The following is a 22,427-nucleotide window of genomic DNA, read 5'->3' as shown; positions in this document are numbered from 1 at the left end:
TTGTAGTAACACCTGCTGAAAGTTTAAACTAGGCACCATAATAATGTGTACTTGGAGTGAAGGTTAAAGGCCTGTGCTGTATATAAACTGATATGAACCCTATAAATGAGGAACTGGGACAAACAATGTGCTACTGACATTTGCTTAAAAGGCACTCGAGTGCGAATATATTATAATTTTTGTAACGCCTGCACGGCAAAATCGGCAGTGTGAAAAAAGGTCAAATTAACTCTCACTGTGTGCTATTGGCAAAAACAAACTGAATACGAACTTCATCCAAAACAGGTCAAAGGACAACTAATAAGAGCCAGATTTACATAAGTACACAAGTGGTCTTCGCTTTTTATTATCGTATGACACGGATTTCAAATATACATGATATCAGGTGCGGTTCTCTTGATTCAATGTATTTTACAGTTATTTACGATTGGAACGTATCCAAAACAAGAGAAACAAAACCCCAAACACTTATAGAAAATATTCTCCAGAGACACAGCAACAGATAGAGACAACAAGACAAGGAAGAAATTCTTTTGATTTCATTTCAAATTTCACATTTTCGAAAAAGAAAGAATGTGTAGTGATGTAAAGAAGGGAATAAAAGAAAGATGAGTGCAAATTTCTTTGGAGGCTGGAATACATTTTTAAGACATAAATATGTTAAAATATATTAATTCAAAGACGAATAAAACAAAGGCAGACGATTGACTTCAAGTAGAAGATCCCAGACAGGATCGTGGGAAACACAGGAGCTGCTCTCATTTCTTTCTCTGGAAAACGTTAGCTAGCATGGCACCCGAGGTCGTCAGCTGGCCCATCTTACTTAGAAACTTGGTCTTTGCGTCCTCGCCCACCAGACTGGCCGCAATAGAAATGGACCTGAAAGAAAACATTTAAGTTAGAGATAGCAAATCTGAAAACAATGCACTCCTGCTTTTTAGGGAGGGATATAGTTATACTCCAAGACGCTGCCAAGAGCATATTCAATAAAAGCCTGTATTTTACTATAGTGAGCATAATGATGAAATAAATTAATGTAAAAGCACTAAATTAAACAAAAAAGAACAGCTATAGCTGACTTAAAGGAACAGTTCACCTGAAAATAAAAACAGTTTTTGGCCACGATTGACTACCAAAGTAGGAAAAATTACAATGGTAGTCAAAAGTGCAACAGAACAAAGAAATAAAGTTATTTTTCCTACTTAGATAGTCAATGAAACCCTAGAACTGTTTGTTACACGCATTCTTCCAAATATCTTTCTCTGTGTTTATCAGAACAAAGAAATGTTTACAGATTTGTATAAACTTGAGGGTGAGTAAAGAAAGACAGAATTTTCATTTTCAGGTGAACCGTTCTTTTAAATGTCCGAAAGTGTCCCCCAAGATGTATTTCCTTCTAAAACATTCATGCTTTTATGTCACCCACCCAGCTTAAGAAATATAAAAAGTTAAATCCTAGATGACTCGTGGCAGAGAAACCCACACGGTTTGTGAGGGACAGATCGACTGATGTATAATGGCTCTCAATGACAGTCAGAATGATAGACCTCTGTGAAGTTAAAATGTTCAAACATTTATAAATATCTCAAAGAGTCGTGGCAGAAAACCACTGGCAGCGTTGCTCAGCTGCTCACTGTGAAATTAAAGAGACACATGCTGTTGAGATCAAGCCACATTTTAAAGTTAAAGGTTTTAAAGAGTGCCACATGTGTTCACAAGCCGGGGAAGCTACGTTTATAAACCTTACCAAACACAAATTTCACTGTGTATAACCTTTTTTTGTTACCCGTGATAACCTATTCTCTACATAGCTGGACTTGTTTTAGGACTCTCTTGCTTTGCATGACCTTGTGGTCTCATGATAATACAAGACCTCTCAACAACCAGTAGACATATTGAAATATTGACCTTGTACATTATTGCTTACATGTACTGTATAAATATTGTAAGTTTTTATAACTTAACGAAACAGTTCACCCAAAAATGAAAATTCTTTCTTCATTAACTCACCCAGTCAATAATGTCCGAGAACTGATTCAAGCATTCTTTCAAATATTGAATTGATATTACATTAGAACAAAGAAATTTATACAGATTTGGAAACAACTTAAGGGTTAGATGATTACGGACATCTTATTTTTGGGTGAACTGTCCCTTTAAGAAACTCCCACAATACTCAAACTGAAATGAAGGAATAAGATAAATAATGCTCACACTTGGCTAAATGTGTTCTTTCTGTTTTAAACCAGCATTTTTTCTTAATGTGCTATTAGTGTTATGTGAAACAACCCTTCCATGGGCCCAGGCACAGCGTGAAAAAACCTGGTTTGTGGCTGAGCCAGTAGCTTGCAATGCCTGATGGGAAACCTCACTATGCTTGTGAGAAGTGGAGACGCTGAGTCAAAACCAAAGCTGGACTCAAACAGATAAATTGAGGAAATAAACATGTTAAAACAGTTCTCAAGAACACCTACCTAATCTTATTCTAGTCAGAAAAGCTTTTATGTATTTATGTTATAAATTTTTATATTGAATTAATTAATTTTGCTACTGAATAAGCACTTGCCCTGTTGTTTTTCGGCTGAGTAGCGCCATACTGGCCAAGAAATTATTGAAGTTGGAATAAGAGAGGTAAAAGAAAAACACTATTCATTTGATTTTCCACTATAGTGTCCTTTTGTAGAGCTCCGTTAAAATAAGCGCAAAAAACAACACTATAAAAAGAAGTATGAAAATGACTTCTCACCCTTGTGCCTCTCCGATGCCTTTGTTCTCCACCTTTATTTCACATTCCTTTATCATGGAACTCAGAATAACCTAAAGGACAAACAAGTAAAGGCGGGAGTATTTTTAATGTGCTTCTGGGAAGTGTGACATACACGCAGACGCACACACACACCACGTGTTCGGGTTGGCACATCAGCTGCGCATTACCAGGCAATTCAATAAATAGAAATGGCATTATATGACACAAAGCACAAGAACACTTTACGCATAATAAAAGGAAATGTTTTTCAATTTAAATTAGTATTAGCTTATAAATTGAGAAGTTTTTCTAGGTTTAGATCAAGTACCTCGTGTTCTGGAGAAAGCTGCTCCATATCAGCCCTCAAACATCTCAGACCAGGGAGGAAATGATTCACCATCAGCTCTTCAGAAATAACTGAAGCCCACGAGTCAAGAAAAGACAATGTCTAGCATACCTATAAAACATACTTTTGTCCTATTCACAACAAATAAAGCTGTCAACTTCAAAAATCTTCACATATCAATTCCACTTGACCCGTATGTAAACTTGTGATGTTACGGCGCGTCAGAATACAGACAGGAAGAGGTTTCACAAAGCTGCATGGGGGGCAAGCCACTACTACACGGGGGTCTTAAATAAGAAACAGTGGAGGAAAATGAAATGAAACAGCGAAATGTGTTACAGAACAACATAAGAAGAGTCTGCAAAAGCATGGGTGCTGGGAATCCTGACCAAAGGGCCGGGCTAAACCCTCTCTGCTCCAACTAACAACATCACAGAGCATTTAACGACAAATTCTGCCATCCACCCTGCAATTTAGTGTACAAAAATGGATGAGGTTTATTTTCTTTCTTTCCCCGCCAGCGGGATATGCAAACATTATTGAAACATCGAAGCACTCTGATGAGGAGATTAAAAAAAGAGAGAGCGATGGTGACTCCCATCCAGCTTAAATAGTTGTCCATTGTTCAAAATTGAAAAAAAAACCAAGAAAAGTGGCAACACCGAGTGTGTTCGGTATTCAGTTGAAACTGGAGGTGAAATTGTGGGCGACTGCCATACGCCAAACTCTGTTAAACTTTAAAGAAAACAGTGAAAAGATCACTTCTGCTTCCAGGCATCAGCAATGGAGGTGTTGAGAAAATCCACTTCAGTTTTGGAGATGTAAACTATCGTCTGTTCCTGAGGCTTACAAAAACTATAAATGGCATGAATTGATATGTTAGAAAGTCAATTCAAATGCTTTTCCAACAGTATCACCCACAGAATGTTCATGGACCATCTGATGCATTATGGATAGCAAAATAAAAAAAGCTACAATCTGATTGGCTGGATGGGAGAACGAGAAAAAGGTCAAACTACACAAGACAGAATAGGCCACAAGAAGTCAAAAGTATATGACCCTTTGAAGTGTTTAAAGGTCCAGTGTAAGAAATGTAGCGGCATCTAGCAGTGTTCACTCCACCCCTCCATTTCAAAGCACTACGGTGGCTGACACAGAACGAAGAAGATGTCACGTTTTTGCTTCTTTGCTGAAGGAGATAACATATTTACGAAACGTTCTCTGTAGAGCAGTTTGTCCGTTCAGGGCTACTGTAGAAACAACACTGTGTATGTAGATAGAAATATCTCAATCTAAGGTAATAAAAACGCAACATAAGGTCTTTATACACCTCTGAAGACTTAGTTATGTGGTTATATTGCATTTCTGTCAATAAATCCCGGAGCACCTTAAATTTAGATGTAATGTCTCTATTTAGTTGAACTGTGAAGGATACAACAGCAGGATAAGGCGCTGTAAGCCTCAAACAGTTGAGTTGCAATGTCAATTCTCTTACTCTCCACCGTCTGCTGGTTATTACATAGAGCAAGTTTGTGCAAATGAGGAAGAACAACTGTAGAAAAAAAACGTACAGAGAACATTTATTAAAAAAAAAACAATTACTCGCTTAAATTATGCATGTTTACTCAAGGGCAAATATAATCACAGAACCATGACAGTACTGATGGCAAAAGGGGACTGTGTTCTTAACTTTGCAAATCTTTGACCAAGCAGTTAAACTCTCTTTCTTTATACTGTATGAGGTGCTAAAAGAGCCTTACATTCATCTCTGAAGCGGGGCTCTGCGTTGGGTCCCACTCTTCCAAACGTTTTGATAATTTCCATGTGCAAAGAATGCTGGTCCTGATACTGGGGATCTTCCAGAAACGAGGCCAGCTGCATTTTCACTCTCTCTAGCAACTAATACAGCACAGATACGTATACAATCAAGAACAGTTTGTTTTATTTGGTCAGCAAGTGTCATTAGAAAGGGTTTCCAAAGGAATATTTAATCAAAGTTTGTTGACTTGTCTAGCCTGTGCATTGAAAAAAATCAATCTATATCGATTTAATGAATCACATAAAAATCACATACATTACAGTCGTGGATAAAACTTGAATTCTGTTTATTTCAAGTTGCTGCATAGTTGTTGGTGGTATCCCCATTTTTCATTATTTGAATTTTTACATAAATCATTACTATTGGTCACCATTCGTGTTTTGGGGTTTTGCAAATATGTAAACAATAGAAAATATAAAAAAAGTTCAATGTTTAATTAGCAAATAAATAAAACACAGATTTGTGAGTTTTGTAGATACAAGGATGTAGTCTGACATTTTATTTATTTAGGAATTATTTTATTCAAAGAAATATTTTTTTCTGGCGCTCTTTGACTCTCTTTCTTTTTTTTAACCACTATAAAATCCTGAATGGCCTTGTAGTGCTTAAGTATAGAGGTGATATTTCCACCATGTGTTGCAAAACCTTGTACCTCTTTTTGCGTTACGGTTTCCATGATTGTTCCAAAGGCAGGTATTGTGGATATCCTCACTGAACTGAAAACAGAAAAAACGTCACTATACAACCAACATTCACATACCTTTCCCATTTAAATGACACAAAACGCAAAAGAATCATGACACACCAATCAGATGAATGAAAAATGTGGTAAGCAGGATGATTAATGTCAAATGATCATTCCCAGTATGAAAACCAAACCAAAACAGACAACAAATATCCAACCCCCCCAAGAAAACAAGAAAAAGTAATCATAACATCCAACCAAGGTAATGCCGAGAGGATATTTGGCTTTAAAAAATGTCTCAGATCTGCGGTTAACTCACAATTCAGGACCACTGCACAAGGTAATAAGGGCTGGAGCTACTCGCTTGTCAATTAAGGCTTCGCTCATGCCTCGAAGAACCAGCTGCAAACCAGTCAGATGCAAAAGAGAGGGGGGGTCAACACAAATGGCCAAGAACCTAGCGAAGTGGTGAGGATTATAGAGCTATGGGCCTCGGGGGGGGGGCGACTGGCAGCCAAACATGCCATGAATCACATGTATGGATGATCGATTGATGAACGGATTGTGAAAAGCGGCAGCTTTTCGAGCGTGCGAGGTTAGTGTTGCCTGAATGAGAGATGTTAATACATCGAGCATGTGAGACAAAATACACACGGTCCCTCAGGCCTTGGTTTCATCAGGAGAAGCAGTTATTTATATTAAGCATTTATATATATACAAATAATAGATTTTAATGATTCATTTTAGAAAGACTTGATCAGGACAATTATTTTTGTGATTTTGTGAAATTATTTTCTTCCATTTTTGATTTTCGTCCATTCCGCCTGCCTACTTGCCTCAGTGGGCGGGCCCCAAAGAGAGCGCTAATAAAGGCGTGGCCTCCTCAGAGAACCAAGGCGGAGAGAGGTGCATGGATGAAGGAGGCAGGAGGAGACTTACATTTCAGGATCACTGGAGAGAGTGATAAGTGCTGGAACAACTCTCTGAGCTACTAGCGTTTCATTCACCCCCTTCACCAACAGCTGATTGGTCAGAGCAGGGGTGATGTCACACAGGATGCATGGAAAGAACGAGCACAGTGTCATGGAACACCGCAGAGAGAGAGAGAAAGAGCGATAGAGAGAGAGAGAGAGAGAGAGAGAAATAAAAAGAACACAAAACAGAAACAACGGTAACAAACTAAAAACAGCGCAGACATACGACGACAACATGACGGAAGCCCAACGAGGCGTTGTACAGATAAATAAAAACAAAAAGACTACACAGGCCAGGCAAATTAAACTAATGCTACGGCCACAGATGAGGAGAAGAGGACTTTTCGGATGAAACTCTATTTCCACTCTTTGAATCTTTATTACACGGAGGGCAGGGGGGTAGTGAAAATGTGTGGGTTTGTCACGTAATTTTTGAATGACAGGAGCAAGCGTGCTGTGGTGCAACATAAGAAGGCTTTAAAGCAACGATTTCAAATATATGTAGACATTCAGTGAATTGATAGGTGTCAGGAATGAGGTGGCATAGGGGGCCCTAGAGGGAGTGTGGAGATGTTCTGAGGACATATTTACTACCTCACACCAACCATAAACAATTGAATACATTATGTCGTGCAATAACTGCCTGACATTATAAAACAAGAGCAGTGTATGATAAAGCTAAACATTTGACTGGCCAAGATGACACTGTCACTTTCCACAAATGAGGTATGAAACAAAGCCTGAGAGGAAAACAAATATTTTATGTCGCTTTTTCCAACAAATCGTGAACGGAGGTATTTACCCATAGAAAAATATTTAATGTTAACCTTACAGGTAGAACAAAATGATATGAGCTGTTTGCGATTCCTGCATTTGTTACTAAATTGTTGGGACGTGTCTAATGAAATGCAAAAAATATATATATATTCATTTTGTTTTGATGAACACAAAAACAAACATATACATGTATATACTATGAGGAAATGTTAGATTGTTTTTCAATTTACCAGTTATTAAAATTATATTTAAAAGTTTATACATTTTTGTATTTTCCTTAAATATATGCATGTATGTGTATGTTCTTATAAATACAAAATGAATATGCACAGTACACAGACAACTATTATGTGAACACAAACTTTTTTTCTGTATGTGATTAATCATGATTAATCATTTGACAGCACTAGTTATTAAGCAAGTACTTAAAAAAAACGTCTCCATACCTTGTATGTAAATATATATACATACATAAACCCAAACATGAATTCTTTGTATCGATTAATCGCGATTTGACAGCACAATCATTTACAGTCTAGGTTTATTTTATGCAAAATAATGTTTATTATTTTTGTATCTCTAAAGCTTTTAAAAGTTATGAGACATAAATACATTCCACATTCATGGAAAGTGCCAGGTACCATCTTAAAAACAAACTTTCAGGATAAGGGTATTGCAAATATGATTTTAGTAATTGCACAATTTAACAAATAATTTGCAGATCAAAGATTAAATGAGGAGAGTTTACCTCAAACATGCGAGCAGCGGTGCAGCGCACCAGAGCAGATGTGTGGACCACTCCATACCACAACACTGTCAGTAGCAGCTCATGATACGCTGGGTTTGCCCTGGAGACAGGAAGTAACGCGAATTAGTTTTACTAAACTAGATCTTCTAGTTCATTAGATTGCATAAATTGCAGATTAGCATCAACCAGCTGATATCAATAGTGGATAAAAAAGTATAACAAAGGATGAACTAAAATTTTACTTTAAAAAGTCAACAAAGCAACAATGCCATTGCTCAACCTATGGCATAAGACTTGTTAAAGGGACAATAAAACAAACAAAAAAATCATCATCATTTACTCTCCCTCGAATTGTTCCAAATCTGTTCAATTTCTTTGTTCTGATAAACACAGAGAAAGATATCTGGAAGAAAGCTTGTAACCAAACAAAATACAATGGTAGTCAAGAGTGCCCCAGAACTGTTATATTCTATTATATTCAACAGAACAAAGAAAATAAAGAAATTTTAGTCAACGGTGGCCAAGAATTGTTTGGTTATAAACGTTCTTACAAATATATTTCTCTCTGTTCATCAGAACTAAGAAATATATCCAGATTTGGAACAATCCCGATTTGGATTTCGAACCGTCCCTTTAAACTGTTTCACATCAGCATAAAGGAATTCCAGCTTCAGATGAGGTTTGGCAGAGGATTGTGTGATTTAACAGTCTTGAGACACACTCACCCCAGCTCTACAAATGAAGCCTTCAGACTGTCAAGGGGAGCATGGGAAAGAGAAAGTGTGGTCATGACATCCTCTAAAAAGCCCACCAGAAGTTTACGGTCCTCGTCCTGAAACAAACAACGATTAGATTAGGAAGGGACTTTCCTTTATTATGACATCAGAGTCCATAAAGCAGGTAGAAGTCACACCCACCTGATTGTAGCACGTCAGGACTCCGGTTGCATAGATGGGCACTGTAGCCTTGGTAAGAATGCCATTTCCTGCTGTGGCGTCTGCAGGATATAATCTGTGTTAATTTGAATTTTATTTCATAACTTTGTGTATCTTCGTATCAGTAACATTGGAAGTTCCTCTTCTGATTCATCTGGAAATAATTCAGTAAGGTATAAAACTGATACAACATGCAAAGTTTTGTGTTTTGTTTTAACCAGATTCTTTTTTTAACTCAGCAAACATTCAAAGAATGAAAGACAAAGTTCTGTTTCCAAATCCCATGAAAAGTGGAAACACATATTTGACACACTTGAGAAACAGAGACGTGTGTGTGTGTGTGTTCTCGTCCCGCTCCTCCTCTCGCAGCGGGGGTGTTATTCTTGGTGAACTGAACAGCCACTCACCCACATTCTCCTCAGATAGCCGCAGGATTTCTTGGAATTGAGGTTTTACCTTTAAAAATGAGGGAAAAAGAACACTTAAATTAAGCTAAAACTGCTGAACCGTTACCTAAAATGGAGTATTTGCAGCTCAAGATCTATTTAGCTACATGCCCCAACAAAGAATTAAAATAATGTCAAAATATTTTTAGGTGCCACAGATGAATATCAATATCTTGGTCTGTTCCTACCTTGGTGTTGGTGAATATTTTCCCGAACGATCGACAAAATCTCCAAAAGAATCTGGAGAATTCGTGCACACAGGTGGATGAAGTGACATTGATGCGTCCAACAATCTCTATTATCTGTGGTAAACTGAGGAAAGAATTCAGAATGAAATATCACTTATACATTCATATTATCAGAATTTTCTTTCTTATTTAAATTGTTGCTTGGGGTAAAAGAAAGAGTCATCCACTCACAACTGGTTGACCACCCAAAGCAAACTGTCCCATCCTGTAGTTCCTTCATGCTGGAGTTGATGATCATATAACTGCAGCAGAACTGCCAACTGTTCACGGCTGCCCACGATGGTGGCCACGTCCTGCAAAGGAGAGGCCGGCCGCGGGAACCGGGTCACTGCGGGGTCACACACACACACACACAGGAGCTGCTTTTATAACCAGGAATACACAAAAAAAGCACAACTGCGCAAATTATCTGACAGAACCGCAGCGTGTAAATGAAAGAGTTCTTTGAGAGAGAGCCCAAACCAGAGAGCAACCTCAACATGGCAGGAACCCTAAAGTGACACAGAGCCAGGCGCCAGGTCAGCGTTGCTAAACGTGGCCTGACTAAGAACGTTAGCAAAAACGTGTGTTGATGTTGGACGCCTCTCACCCTCGATAGGAGGAATGTCGCCCTGCAGTTTGGCTCGGCTGGTGAACGGGGCGTTTTGCAGGAGCATCGCAAACAGAGAAGGGATGATAGACTGAAGCGCCGACAGATACATATGCAGTTTGTGTTCATCTAAACCATATTCACCCTGAAAGAGAGAGAGAGAGAAAGAGAGAGAAGAAAAGAATATAAATTACTGCATTTTGAAATAAAGTAAGAACGACAGTATTTTGTTGTGCAATATTTGCTTTAACTATACCATGAAACACTTCCTAAAAACACGCTTAAAAGAAGAAAACCTGTCAAATCCTTAATGGGTTAAAGTTACATTTACACTAAATATTAAATTCAGAAATAAATATAAAAAATATGCAATGTAATAATGTCATTTAGATCAGTGGTTCTCACAATGGGGGGCCCCAAGATGGATCAAGGGGGTCCACAGATTTTGAGGCATTTTGTTAATTATAGAAATTTATAACACATTTTATGCAATCAAGCATTAGAAAAACGAGACCGCTGCCAAAAAGGATTGATGTTAAAGAACTGTATAACTGAATGGCTTAATATAAATTCTAAGTTCAAGATTATAAGTATTTTTTTGGGGGGGGGCGCAAATCGATGCACTCTACTCAAAGGGGGCCTCATTACGAAAAAGTTAAACTTCGTGTAAATTAGGGCTCCACAATATTACAGAAAAGTGCGAAGATTTGCTTGATAATGCTTTGTGAAATCAATTTGAACTATATGGTTTTCACCTTGAGCAGTTTCTCGATGCGCGTGAGGAGAGAGGGGATGAGCTGGGACTGTAGGTTACCCAGTTCTGTGCACCAGGCGGCAAAGGCAGGAATAAAGACTTGGTGGGTGGCGCTGACCACCCTCTCCGACGGGTCACCCAAAGACAGAAGCATCAGCTCAAAACCCTGACAAGTCCAAAAACAAGCACACGCTGATAAAAGACTGCTTAACAAACCAGTGTAAAGAAAAAGAAAACAAGCACAAAGGCTAGTACAAAAACGTTAGAATGTGACCAAATGCCCATCACACCTGGGAGTATTTATCTGAATCATCTATGTAGCCCATGATGACGCCTAAACTTTTCACAACGGCCTCTCGGACCATATCGGCTTTATCTTCTGCCAACATCTGCTGGAGCATGGACAGAACCAGGGAGCTTCTTATCTCCTTCTGCACACACGTAAACATACAGACACCTTTGAGTAAACTTATAGATTCGATCCCATTATGATGATGATTAAATTACAATCTTATTTGACCACCATAATATTGTTAAAAGCTGTACGTGCCTGGTGTGTCCTGGTTTGAAAAGTTTTTAAAGAAACGGCGTCTCTTACGGGTAAATAAGGGGCCAGGGCTCCGCACGCTTCCGCCACCAGAAGTCTTCTCTCAGGATACTTGTGGTTTATCTGAGCGAGAGAAACACACGTGCAACACAGACGTACACAAAGAATTAAAGACATAACATGCCAGCGTCACTTCCAGAGCTGACCACAGAAGTCCAGAGCCATCAGTAACCGCATTAGCTCATATTTTTGGGAGAACATTGAAATTGTTTTTGTGCTTTTCTCAGTGGAAGTAGGTGTAAGGGTGGGGAGTGTGTTTTTTGTTTTAGAGAATATTACTAAAAACAAACAGTAAACATTGAGAGTATGATATAAAGCGGCCCCAAAAAGCACTTTGGGTCCAAAATATGCATAATTGTCACTATTTAGATAAAATAAACTTTTTCACCAAATCAAAGCTGACAAAGCGTATTTTCATACTGCTATATACTCATGTTTATTATTCAATTCAATATTATAAATTATTTATCCATTCAGGTAATTTTTTATTTATGTGCCCTCACAATCTTTCAACAAAAACTTTTTACACGTCTTCTCGTCTTGGCCTGGTACTGTATCGACCATCCAATAGCCAGTCTTTCAATGTCCTACGATCCAATCAATTCCCACAAACAAAACCAACATTTGTCATCATTCTTAAAGCAGTTTCGCTCTGACTTTACTGCAACTTCCATTTCCAATATGAAACCTTTCCAAACTAATGAGAAGTCCCGCTTACCTGTTCCCAGCACTGTGGCAGAAGTTCGGCCTCCACCCGGGTGGGACCCACGTGACGGGCAAAAGCAACACACCCAGTAAGGATCATCTGCCTGAGAATGAACATCACAGATGAGCATTTTCAGAAAAGAAACTGGCCACCAAATGGCAGGCATACACATGCGCAGATGCCGTCGGTGCACACACCTCTGCTCATCGTCAGGTCTCTTGATAAGATTAAAGAGGATGTGAAGCAGCTGGTCTCTTTCTTTAGGTTCTGGATGCAGACAAGCCGTGCACAAGATGAGAGGTATCAGCTCCTGTGGACACACACACACACACAAGGACAGGTCATATATTTTCGTGGGACTTATGGACGTTAGGACAATCATGCACGAGGGCTCGGAGAAAATACTAAAGCAAGCAGGTTTTTGAGGATAGTTCAGAAAGTCCTTCACCACAAAAGGAGAATCTACACAGCAGAAATCCACATCAGGAACATTCTGTGTAAGCTAGAGCTGTCAATTATAAAAAATGAGGTTTTAGAAAATGATCATATTATTGTGTATATTTATACAAAATCTCGTATTCCCTGTAGCATTTTCAGGCATAATCCAGTGCTTCAATGCTTCGTGGCTGTTTACCGTAAGAGAGCGTCTAATCCACAAAAGGATCGCTCACCAGCACAACACGTATCACGTTACGGAACAGGCAATCTGCCCTCGGTACACGTCTCACGGCCAAACAGCGGTTACAAGCAATTTTCCAAGACGATCCGGAATAGAAACAACAGAGGAGGGTTCGTATAAAATTTGGTAAGAAGGCAGAGAAGTGTTTATTTTCCCAACATTTATCTCATCCTTAGACGTGACTGCGGGCAAACCTCAGTCTCAAAGGACGCTTGAAGGTGAACGATAGTAAAGCAAATATGTGGCAGGACTGCAGGCAGATTGACGCCATCCTTGTTTAGTTGGACGGTGTTCTCAAAACACCCAGTTTCGTGGAAGTCACCTGTAAGCTTTCAAGAGTTACAAACTTTAATAAACATCAAAACATAGTCGGAATGTAACTAAAGAGCAGTCTATTGGAGACAGCAATGAACAGTTTCATCAGACTCTGTGTGTGTGTGTGTGTGTGTGTGTGTGTGTGAGACAGTATAAAGTGACAGTTTTGAATAGAGAGGCATTTATTAGGTGTTTTATTTGGCACTGGTCCAAACTAAGAGTGTGTACTGTATTTGTCAACTGTACTAAACTTCCGGAGTACAGCAGCTAGTACTATAAACAGGGATAGCCTATATGACATTCTTTCTTGTGCTGAACACATTAGAAGTATTTGGAAGAACGTTGGAGCCCGAACAACATTGGCACCCATTGATTTACACTATATGGACATAGAACCATTGAGACATCAAAATATCTTCTTTTGTGTTTCACAGAAGAAATGAAGTGATACTTGTTTGAAATGAGAGAAATGGTGCAAGAAAGTTACATTTTTGGTTGAACTATCCCTTTAAGAACGGCAAATGCATTCCTGTTAGACATAGATTTATGTAAAAATTTAGTTTGAGCCCATTTTAGATCCTTTGAAAGTAAAGAGATTCTGTATCCCTTTATTTAAAGGGATAGTTTCAAAAGTGCCCCAGAACAGTGTCCTGTCCTACATTCTTCAAAATCTATTCTTTTGTGTTCAACATAAAAAAACAATATAAAAAGTAATTTTTCATACTATGGTAGTCAATGGGGTCCAAGAACCGTTTGGTTACAAGCATTCTTCCAAATCTTGTTTTGTCTTCATCAGAACAAATTAATTAATTTAGATTTGGAACAACTCGAAGGTGAGTAAATGATGACAGATTTTTTATTTTTGGCCGAACTGTTCCATTAAGAAAAAAAAAAAACACATAGTGGCCGTTTGAATGCTTGAATTTCACTGTATTAAAACATTTTGCCATTGCTTAAATTCCCAAAATTATTTTTAGTAGCTGTATTAGTAGTAACCACTGGTGCAATTCACAAAAAAAATCACGTATGATCGGCTAACATGAAATTTAGAAGGTGCCACATGTTTGTAAAACAATATATCGCCTGTCAAAGCCTTTACACTAAGTATTTAAAAATCTATCTGCTAATAAAACTATGCGCGTGATGTCACTTTCCCACGTGAACACGCCAAAAAACTGTTCCTTGAGTGGCAAAACACTCAGCAAAATGTATACTTATAATATCAGGTAAACCAATTCCGAGCAACATATCAGTATTCAAGGACACCTGGTTCCCTTGTAAGTTGTAAGGACCACAGTCCAGTGCAACAACTTTTAGTATCAGCAAATAATTGAGTCTTAGTCTCGGTTTGTTTGTTTCTCCTTTTGAAAGCTGCCATTTTGCTGCTTATTTTACCACTCAAGGGGGCGTGTCCTGGCACTCAAGGGGGCGTGTCCCGGTGTGTTCACGTGGCAAAGTGACTTCAATGCATACACTCTATTGGTATCTGCATATCACTCTTAACAATCGGATATCTGTATCAGTAGAGAAATTTAGTCTCGTTGCATTTCTAAAACAAATACCACTTTTTGTTTTGAAGTGTGTTACCCAATTCAATAAAATCAAAACATCAAGTATGACTTAAATGTGGAAAGACTATAGGGATAAAAATAAACATGTTCTCAACTCGCCCAATCTCTAAACAGAGAACACCAAACTAAACAAAAACTTGCAAGTTTTCATTCCTTGTCACCCCTAAAGTCTTTTCCCATGAAATCTTGCATTTGTATGCAAATCTGCAGCTTTGCCATGAGCCTGCATTGGCCAATTTCATAAAAAAAAAAAAAAAACAAAGTGCTACACATCAAAATAATTACGCATTGAGGTCCAATAAGAAACACACCCACACATGCAAACACACAAAACATTGTTAACCAAGACCATGGGGAGATTTGGGCTGTTGCTATAATATAATAACTGTTCAGTCTGGCTTCTTATCTATTTCACCACACAACATGGTAATCAATAACCTGAATATCCTTTAATTGTAAAAGACTTTATCTTTACAATAAAGTTCTTGTAGGTGTAGATGACCGACATTATATTGCAAGGCAGGTGTTTCAGACTAATTCTTCTACACCAGATGCCAGACTCGAGCGGAAAAGCCAAGAGGGTGTGTCTGTACACGAGTAAGATTGAATTCAGGGAAGAAGGCTTTGGAGGGGGAACAAACCAACAGTCTGAGTTAACAGCGAGGGTTCAAAGTCTAGCGAGCAGTTTGCTGTTCGGACTGGTACAAAGGGATCTCCGTTCCTCGTGTGGTGTTTGTTTTCACTCTGCCTTGTCTTGGAAAGCATCCAATCCATCTTAAACCGTCACCTGGCCCCATAAAACAGAACTGCCCTATGCAAATCAGCGGGGCCTGAAGGGGGAAAGGTGTGGGAATTACTTGGAACGGTACACACCTTTGGGTTCGTGCTCAGCAGATGTTTACACGTTGCTCATGTGTCTCTTCAATAAACGTGTCGTAATTTTAACCAAATCAGCTTTTTAAAACAGGAGGCAAAAAAACTATTTAATGTATCATCAGATGGAAGGCAGCCAGTGTTTCTGCCAAAGTAGAAAATCAGAGCACAGAAATGTTCTGCTGTCTGCCAATGTTTAGAAAGTCGTTGAGATTTGGCTACTTATTGTTTACTAAATAAACTTTTACGTTTCGATTGGATGAGTTGTTTTCCAAGACGGTACATGACCAGATTTCAATCACTCTGGCAAACGTGCAGACTCAGCAGTTAGGTTAATGAATGATATCACTTGCAGGAAGTGGAAACTGTTTATTTAGTTTTTTATAACAACCTTATTTATAAACGTTGGTGAATATTGATGTTGCTCTTGTGATAAAATCATATAAGCCAAACAATACAGCGATTTTTACTATGGTTCCACAGGTCTAGCAACCGCAAAAATAACAGTAACAGTCACTTGTGGGTGACTGAATAAGGGAAAAAATGCTTTAATAGTGCAAATTCTCTTTTCTGTGTTGAACATGTTTTACTGATCATTACATTTATTTATTTTTTTAAAAGCTGTTAAATAATATTCATATGCAGCATTACAATGTCATATTGTTCTTATATTCAGAGGGGAAAAGTACTTGAGTAATCTGTAGTATGTGATACAATTTTTACTTTAGTACTTTGAAAACCATTTTTTACTCAACAAAATTTCATAAATACATTTTTACGTGAGTACATTAAAAATCTACTTTCCTTCTTTTACTAAAGTAAAATTTGAAATAAAGCTTTTTTATTAATTGTAAAAAAATCAACATGCATTTATCAAATGTAGTGCAGTAGACCAGTCGTTCTCGATTTTTTTGGCTTAAGTACCCCTTTTTATGATTTTTTCAAGCCAAATACCCCTTGACCAGACAATAACATTTTAGTTTAAACTACAGTAAAATAAAAATAAAAATCTAAATGTATTAATTTATTTTCTATGCATCTTTGTGTAGCCCTAATTTAATATAAAAATACAATTTATCATAATTTATTGATTTTCTTTCTTTATTCCTAAATGTCAGTTTCTCTCACGTACCCCCATTTGAGAACCACTGCAGTAGACAATATGATATATGCTTTATAATTTAGTAAAGTAAAGATTTTCCAAAGTTAAAAAACTGAAAGAAAACAGATATTTTAATATGTACTTGAGTCAACATACTTGAAGGAATTGTTTACCTTCAAAATAAAAATTCTGTCATCATTTACTCATTTTAAACCTGTGTGATTTTCTTTCTCCTGCAGCACACTAAAGAAGATTAAAAAATCTACTTCTATTGATGGGGAAACAGTTTTCTGTTACCAAAATTGTTGTGTTCTGTAAAGAGAAAGAAAGTCATAAAGGTTTGAAAATGCCAAGATGGACTTTTCACTTTGAGGATGAACTTCAAGTAATTCCCACCTCTAATACTTTATACAATTTTGAGACACAAAGTTTTGTTAAAAAGGTTAAATTTCAAAATTAAAGGTTAAAAAATGATACAATTATATAAGCATTTAAGGCCAGAGCGAGAACGCAATTTTAAAAAGTCGATAGGAGTGGAAATTTCTGCGATGCACAAGATGCACATTAAAAAACACAGGCGCAATATCTCATTCCCAAAATGATCAACATAATCTTCAAATTAGCGCAAGGTTTAAGACATGCTTTTTTGGGTGCTAAATAAAGCCACAAATACCAGCACAATGACGAGCGCAAACTTTAGTTAATCACATTGAGTGATTCTTTTAAATGCTCTCCACCCATAAAGTTTGCGTCTAAAGAGGAAACTCGTACACATGCACATGCAATAAGGTCAGTCGCAAGACAGCTTTGTCTAAGCCTATTCAGCGCAAATTTTCACTGCATGTCTTTATAAAATACAGACGATAGTTTTGTGCTGCCGCAAGCTGTTATTAAATCTGGTCCATAAATGCAGAAAAGCGCTAATAAGCAAAAAAAGTATTATCAGAAGTTCAAACTGGATCAACAAAAGTGTAGATGTCAGCAATAAAGAGAGAAGCTAAAGAAAAGCCAAACAACTGAAATGTCAAAGGTCACATGTGTAATGAAGGACTGAGGGATGACGTGAATATGTGCCAATGTGTTCCACTCACCTGGCAGAGGTGTGCAATCATTCTCTATCGGAGCAGTGAGACGCATGCAGAAAAGCAAGAGAAGACATGAGTGAACAGAACAAAAGAGAGACAGGACGATGGGGTGGGGGGAGAAGAGAGAAACAGTGTGTATTGCAATGGAAAAATAAGTCGATTTAATGCGGAATTGTGAACGGCATGAGAGGACGAAGACGGCCGCAGTGGACATGAAAGCCGTGGTGGCTGATGGGACATTGGGGCTTGGCTGCAGGATCAAAAGCTCATTGGTTACCTCTCGTTTGGCCAGCAGGACGTTGGGTACGATGTGTGGAAGACAGCGGCCCAGCATTAGCAGAACACTTTGTTCACCGTCAGCGATTCGAGACACCTGAGAAACAAGGACGTGGAAAGTAAATGCATAAGTTAACGTGTCAAGTGTTTCATAGGCATATAATTACACTTTAAATGTGAATAAAGGGCTTTTACAAAGACATGCGATACTATTACTGCATATCTGAGGAGCTTTTCTGCTTTTGCGTATTAAATGCAGAAGACATCATGCACCTGTCACCTCTTGTATGTGCCTTTGCATTTAAATGTATCTAAAGAAAGCAAAGATGTCGAGAAAACCTTGCATTGATGTTTATTATCCGCATAACTGGGTATGTCTTTTAAAACCATCAAAACAGCTCACCCAAAAATCAAAATGTTGTTGTTATTTATTCATCCTCATTTTATTCCAAAACCACATTCATTTTATAATGCATTTACAATAAATATAGCGAGTCTTTCAAGTAAAAAACAAGCAAGACGACTATAAAACCAATAGAAACCGTCGTCCATACAGTATAAACAATTTAAAATCTTCTGAAGAGGTATGAAAGCTTTGACGAAAATGCATTACTCTTACTGAACTATTATTGAACATGTGATTTGTGAATGAATCATTCAGAAGGTTTTGTGATTTTTTTCTGATTCAGAAGGAAAATTCACTCTCAAAGTGGATATCACTGCTACTCTTATGAACTCATAAGAATGAAGGCAGATGGGCAGTTCCAGTGTTATGAGAGTTATTCAGTGTATTTATTGACAATATATTGAACCATCCGTTTCCATTTTACTTGACCCCTGACGAAAAATATCAGTCTGTGAACGAATAGTCTATTTTAAAAGAGAAAATAAAATGAATGTGTTGTGGATATGGATATGACAAAAAGGGTGTTTTAAGAGATCACATATATTTTGTAGGATTTCTGTGAATTAAAATGTGCAAACAAGAAGCAATAATACGCAACAAAGGGAGAAGGAAAGGCACTTTATACAAAACAAAATACCAAACAATAATTGAATTTTTTGTGGCCATTTCCCTCAACCATGAAAAAAAATATTAACCATGTTTTTTTTGTGGTACAATTGTAGTAACCGTGTTTTTTTGGTGTATTGATTGCTTATGGCAAAATCATGGTTTTACTACAGTAACCATCATTTAACTATGGCTCTTAAAAAACATGGTTTTCATAACCATGGTTATCTTGTGGTAACCATGGTTTTACTACAGAAACCATGTTTTTTTATTTAAACTGTAGTAATGGTTCATTTTTGTAAGGGTTATGGAATATAGACCGTTATGGATGTGACAATTGACTTGCCAGACTATTCTTTAAAAACACAGAAAATGCTTTAAAAACTTTAAAAGAGACTTCTCATGGGTATTTGAGGAAACATGGCCTATCAGTGAAAAGTGTGAAAACCTTCAGTAGAAGCAATCGACTGACAAATCGGCTGCCCCCGTGTGTGCTTGTGTGTCCTGTAAGCAACCTGTTAATACTCACTTCAGAGCCCAGCCTACTGTCAGCAGACATTCGACAGAAGGACAAAAGAGCTTGGTGGAAGGCCGGAGGCAGCTTCCTGCAGGGGCAAACAAACATGATCAAACACGCCCCCTCCACCTCTGGATACAGCCTTAATACTTGAAGAATCAAAACAAGGAAATGGTAATTTGTAGGAATCGGCATCGTAGGTTAAAATTTATTCAGAGCAGATGTGCAAAATGATGATGAGTGGAATAAATGGTGCCAGTAAGCACTGCCATGAGGTCTGTGCGCAAGCTGATGTAGTGCTCAATACAGTGCTGCCACCTAGTGGATAATTTAGCTTATTCTACAACATAATGTCCCCAATAAAGGGGACACGAATATCATAATCTTGTTGAACTCTTTTGACATAGACTCGTGAGTAACCATGCAGAACTAAATGTGTTAAATGAGTGGACGTCTCACCTGTTGGGCTGATCAAACTGCACCGAGCCTTTCACTTGTGTGTTAAACTTGAGTTTGTTGTGAGGTGGTGTTGCAGTAGTTGTGCCATCAGTACAATCAGTAGTGGTTGTTGTAGAAGTTAAGGTCTTTGTAGTGGTTAGGGTATCGTCTGCATCTGTGACCCCCCGTATGTCCAAATACTGTCCATTGTCTAGAGGAGTCTTATCCAGCTGAGGGTCTTCTTTACACTGAGCAGACTTAACTGTGGCTGTGGGATCTGATGAGACGTTCCACTGAAGAGCCTGAATATCACTGCCCATCCACACACACATCAATCACATCAATTAATGAACTAACACAAGAATCGTTTAATATCAATTACACACAGATGTTTACTGATAAATATTGCATTCGAACAAAAAGACAGAGATGCCTCACAATACTCCCCTTTGTTTAATAGTAAGTGCATTGCCTAGAGAGTTGTCAAAATTGCTCCAAAGAACTGAAGAGTTTGGTAAAAAACAAAACTTCCTACAATGTACAGCATGCTGTATTTTTAGGTTGTCAAAGGACCGCTGAAAGTATTATTGTATAACGAGAGATTGTATTAAATGTATAAAAGAGGAAACATTAACAAGATTAAAAACTGCTTTTTATCTTTTGTTCAATAATTGATGTACTGTAAGTTGTACGGAGTAAAATATATTATTGTCGCTGTCAGACGAATTTTTGCTTTTTTCAAAAAATCATTACTGCTTGTCACCCTTCTTGTTTGTCTGTGGGTTAACTTAACTCACATTACTTAACAAAACTGAAAGAAATCAAAATCCTTGAATACCAAAATACTGAGAAATTCTAAAAAAAAAAAAATAAGGAAATTATTTCTATAACCGCTTTCCATATTTAGAAACAATTGTAAACGTAAGATAAATCAAGGAACATTTTTGTAAGGCTATGGCCAATCTATATTGATAAAAACACTAAAATTGTTTTTGTTGTTTTGTATTCATGTGTACACCACATTGTCAATGTTTGAACTTCTCCAAATGATTTTTTTGCATTTAAAAATTTGGCCTGTCAAATATCCTTATACAACTTTGACCCACTTATATCATAAGCCTCGTTTTAATGTCATTATGTACGTAGCTCTGTTTATGTAATCAAAGAAATGCAAATTTCATAATATTTCATTATAGCACTGAATTATTTAGCATGTATAAGATCTCTCATTAAAGCCATCTTGGGAATGAAATGAGACGCATTCAAAGACACAGACGATGAAGAAGTGAAGAAAACTATTTAAAGGAACTATACAGAGCTCAACGCATGCTAGGAAGCGTAAATGCCACAGAGCAAAATGTCAGGGAGCAGAAGGTCACAATGATGCGAGTCTTTTGAGCAGAAGAGAAGTGGGGCTTGTTTCTAGAGCTTTCAAAAGTGCAAGAATTCAGCTCATCATCATCCAGTCACTAGCTCTTAACTTTCACCTAACCACCACGCTCTTCTACTCTAACTGCCAGAAGCTCAGACAAATTATGACCCAGCAATCTTTTAGCAGCAAATCACAACTTGATATATTTCCACACAAGAAACATGCTTTACATAAACATGGCTCGACTCTGACAACAGTCATTAATTTTGACAGTAATCATAGGTTACCGAGATTGCTCAGGCTCACGTGGCAGGGTTCTGGAAGACCAATTTTATTTTGGACCCTCAGGCGCCACACAGTGACTCTTACCTCTGGAGTTTCTTAATCTGTTCAGCCAGACTCTGTTTCTCACTGTTAAGCAAACTAATCTGATATTCCAGCTCCTGGACCACTTCCTGTTGCTGCTGTCTCTGTGAATGACACCAAATATACTGTCAAATTCGGACAAATGGTCTGAAGGATGTAATTGTTGTAAAGTAAAATTGACTGTGAATACCTGAATGATATCAGTTTGCTGTACAGGTTCCTGGATACAGCAATCTCCGGGCAAATCTCTTGGATCCACACCGACCGCCACATCCACGGTATCTCGGTGCAACGGCAGACTGTTTCCAGAGTTCCTATAGAGCTGGAGCAGGCCTGGCGGTTTGGGAATGTTTAGACCCACATCATCCCATAACTCAAAATCCTGCAAAGCATTGAAATGGAGATATAACATATCTAAAACGGATTACTGCCATAAAAAGA

The 22,427-nt window shown here is 37.8% G+C and overlaps 1 protein-coding gene across 13 annotated transcripts in view; it reads right to left on the bottom strand.

Annotated features, from left to right (window-relative positions):
* Positions 1 to 312: 312 nt before the first annotated feature.
* The window catches only part of relch (RAB11 binding and LisH domain, coiled-coil and HEAT repeat containing), a 33,333-nt gene continuing 11,218 nt past the window's right edge, over positions 313 to 22,427 (bottom strand). For 3 of the 13 annotated variants that reach the window (XM_056737908.1, XM_056737912.1, XM_056737915.1), the window contains 25 exons: positions 22,177 to 22,368; positions 21,990 to 22,090; positions 20,270 to 20,560; positions 19,823 to 19,898; positions 18,283 to 18,378; positions 18,012 to 18,035; positions 12,578 to 12,690; positions 12,393 to 12,483; positions 11,618 to 11,737; positions 11,358 to 11,498; positions 11,069 to 11,233; positions 10,314 to 10,458; positions 9,896 to 10,052; positions 9,665 to 9,788; positions 9,438 to 9,486; positions 9,013 to 9,092; positions 8,821 to 8,927; positions 8,096 to 8,195; positions 6,536 to 6,618; positions 5,564 to 5,627; positions 4,853 to 4,991; positions 4,528 to 4,644; positions 3,075 to 3,163; positions 2,747 to 2,817; positions 313 to 879 (listed from right to left, as the gene is read on the bottom strand). In XM_056737908.1, coding sequence (XP_056593886.1) covers positions 759 to 879; positions 2,747 to 2,817; positions 3,075 to 3,163; positions 4,528 to 4,644; positions 4,853 to 4,991; positions 5,564 to 5,627; positions 6,536 to 6,618; positions 8,096 to 8,195; positions 8,821 to 8,927; positions 9,013 to 9,092; positions 9,438 to 9,486; positions 9,665 to 9,788; positions 9,896 to 10,052; positions 10,314 to 10,458; positions 11,069 to 11,233; positions 11,358 to 11,498; positions 11,618 to 11,737; positions 12,393 to 12,483; positions 12,578 to 12,690; positions 18,012 to 18,035; positions 18,283 to 18,378; positions 19,823 to 19,898; positions 20,270 to 20,560; positions 21,990 to 22,090; positions 22,177 to 22,368 — 2,856 coding nt within the window. In that variant the 3' untranslated portion in view covers positions 313 to 758. Of the gene's footprint in view, positions 880 to 2,746; positions 2,818 to 3,074; positions 3,164 to 4,527; positions 4,645 to 4,852; positions 4,992 to 5,563; positions 5,628 to 5,915; positions 5,999 to 6,535; positions 6,619 to 8,095; positions 8,196 to 8,820; positions 8,928 to 9,012; positions 9,093 to 9,437; positions 9,487 to 9,664; positions 9,789 to 9,895; positions 10,053 to 10,313; positions 10,459 to 11,068; positions 11,234 to 11,357; positions 11,499 to 11,617; positions 11,738 to 12,392; positions 12,484 to 12,577; positions 12,691 to 18,011; positions 18,036 to 18,282; positions 18,379 to 19,822; positions 19,899 to 20,269; positions 20,561 to 21,989; positions 22,091 to 22,176; positions 22,369 to 22,427 lie in introns of those variants that run through there. The other 10 variants (XM_056737913.1, XM_056737919.1, XM_056737914.1 and 7 more) reach the window with 7 other exon arrangements.

This window comes from Triplophysa dalaica, chromosome 23 (genome assembly GCF_015846415.1).
Source record: "Triplophysa dalaica isolate WHDGS20190420 chromosome 23, ASM1584641v1, whole genome shotgun sequence".
Classification (NCBI taxonomy): domain Eukaryota; kingdom Metazoa; phylum Chordata; class Actinopteri; order Cypriniformes; family Nemacheilidae; genus Triplophysa; species Triplophysa dalaica.
The sequence above is the reverse complement of the archived record's forward strand: the minus strand, read 5'-3'. Positions and strand labels throughout refer to the sequence as shown.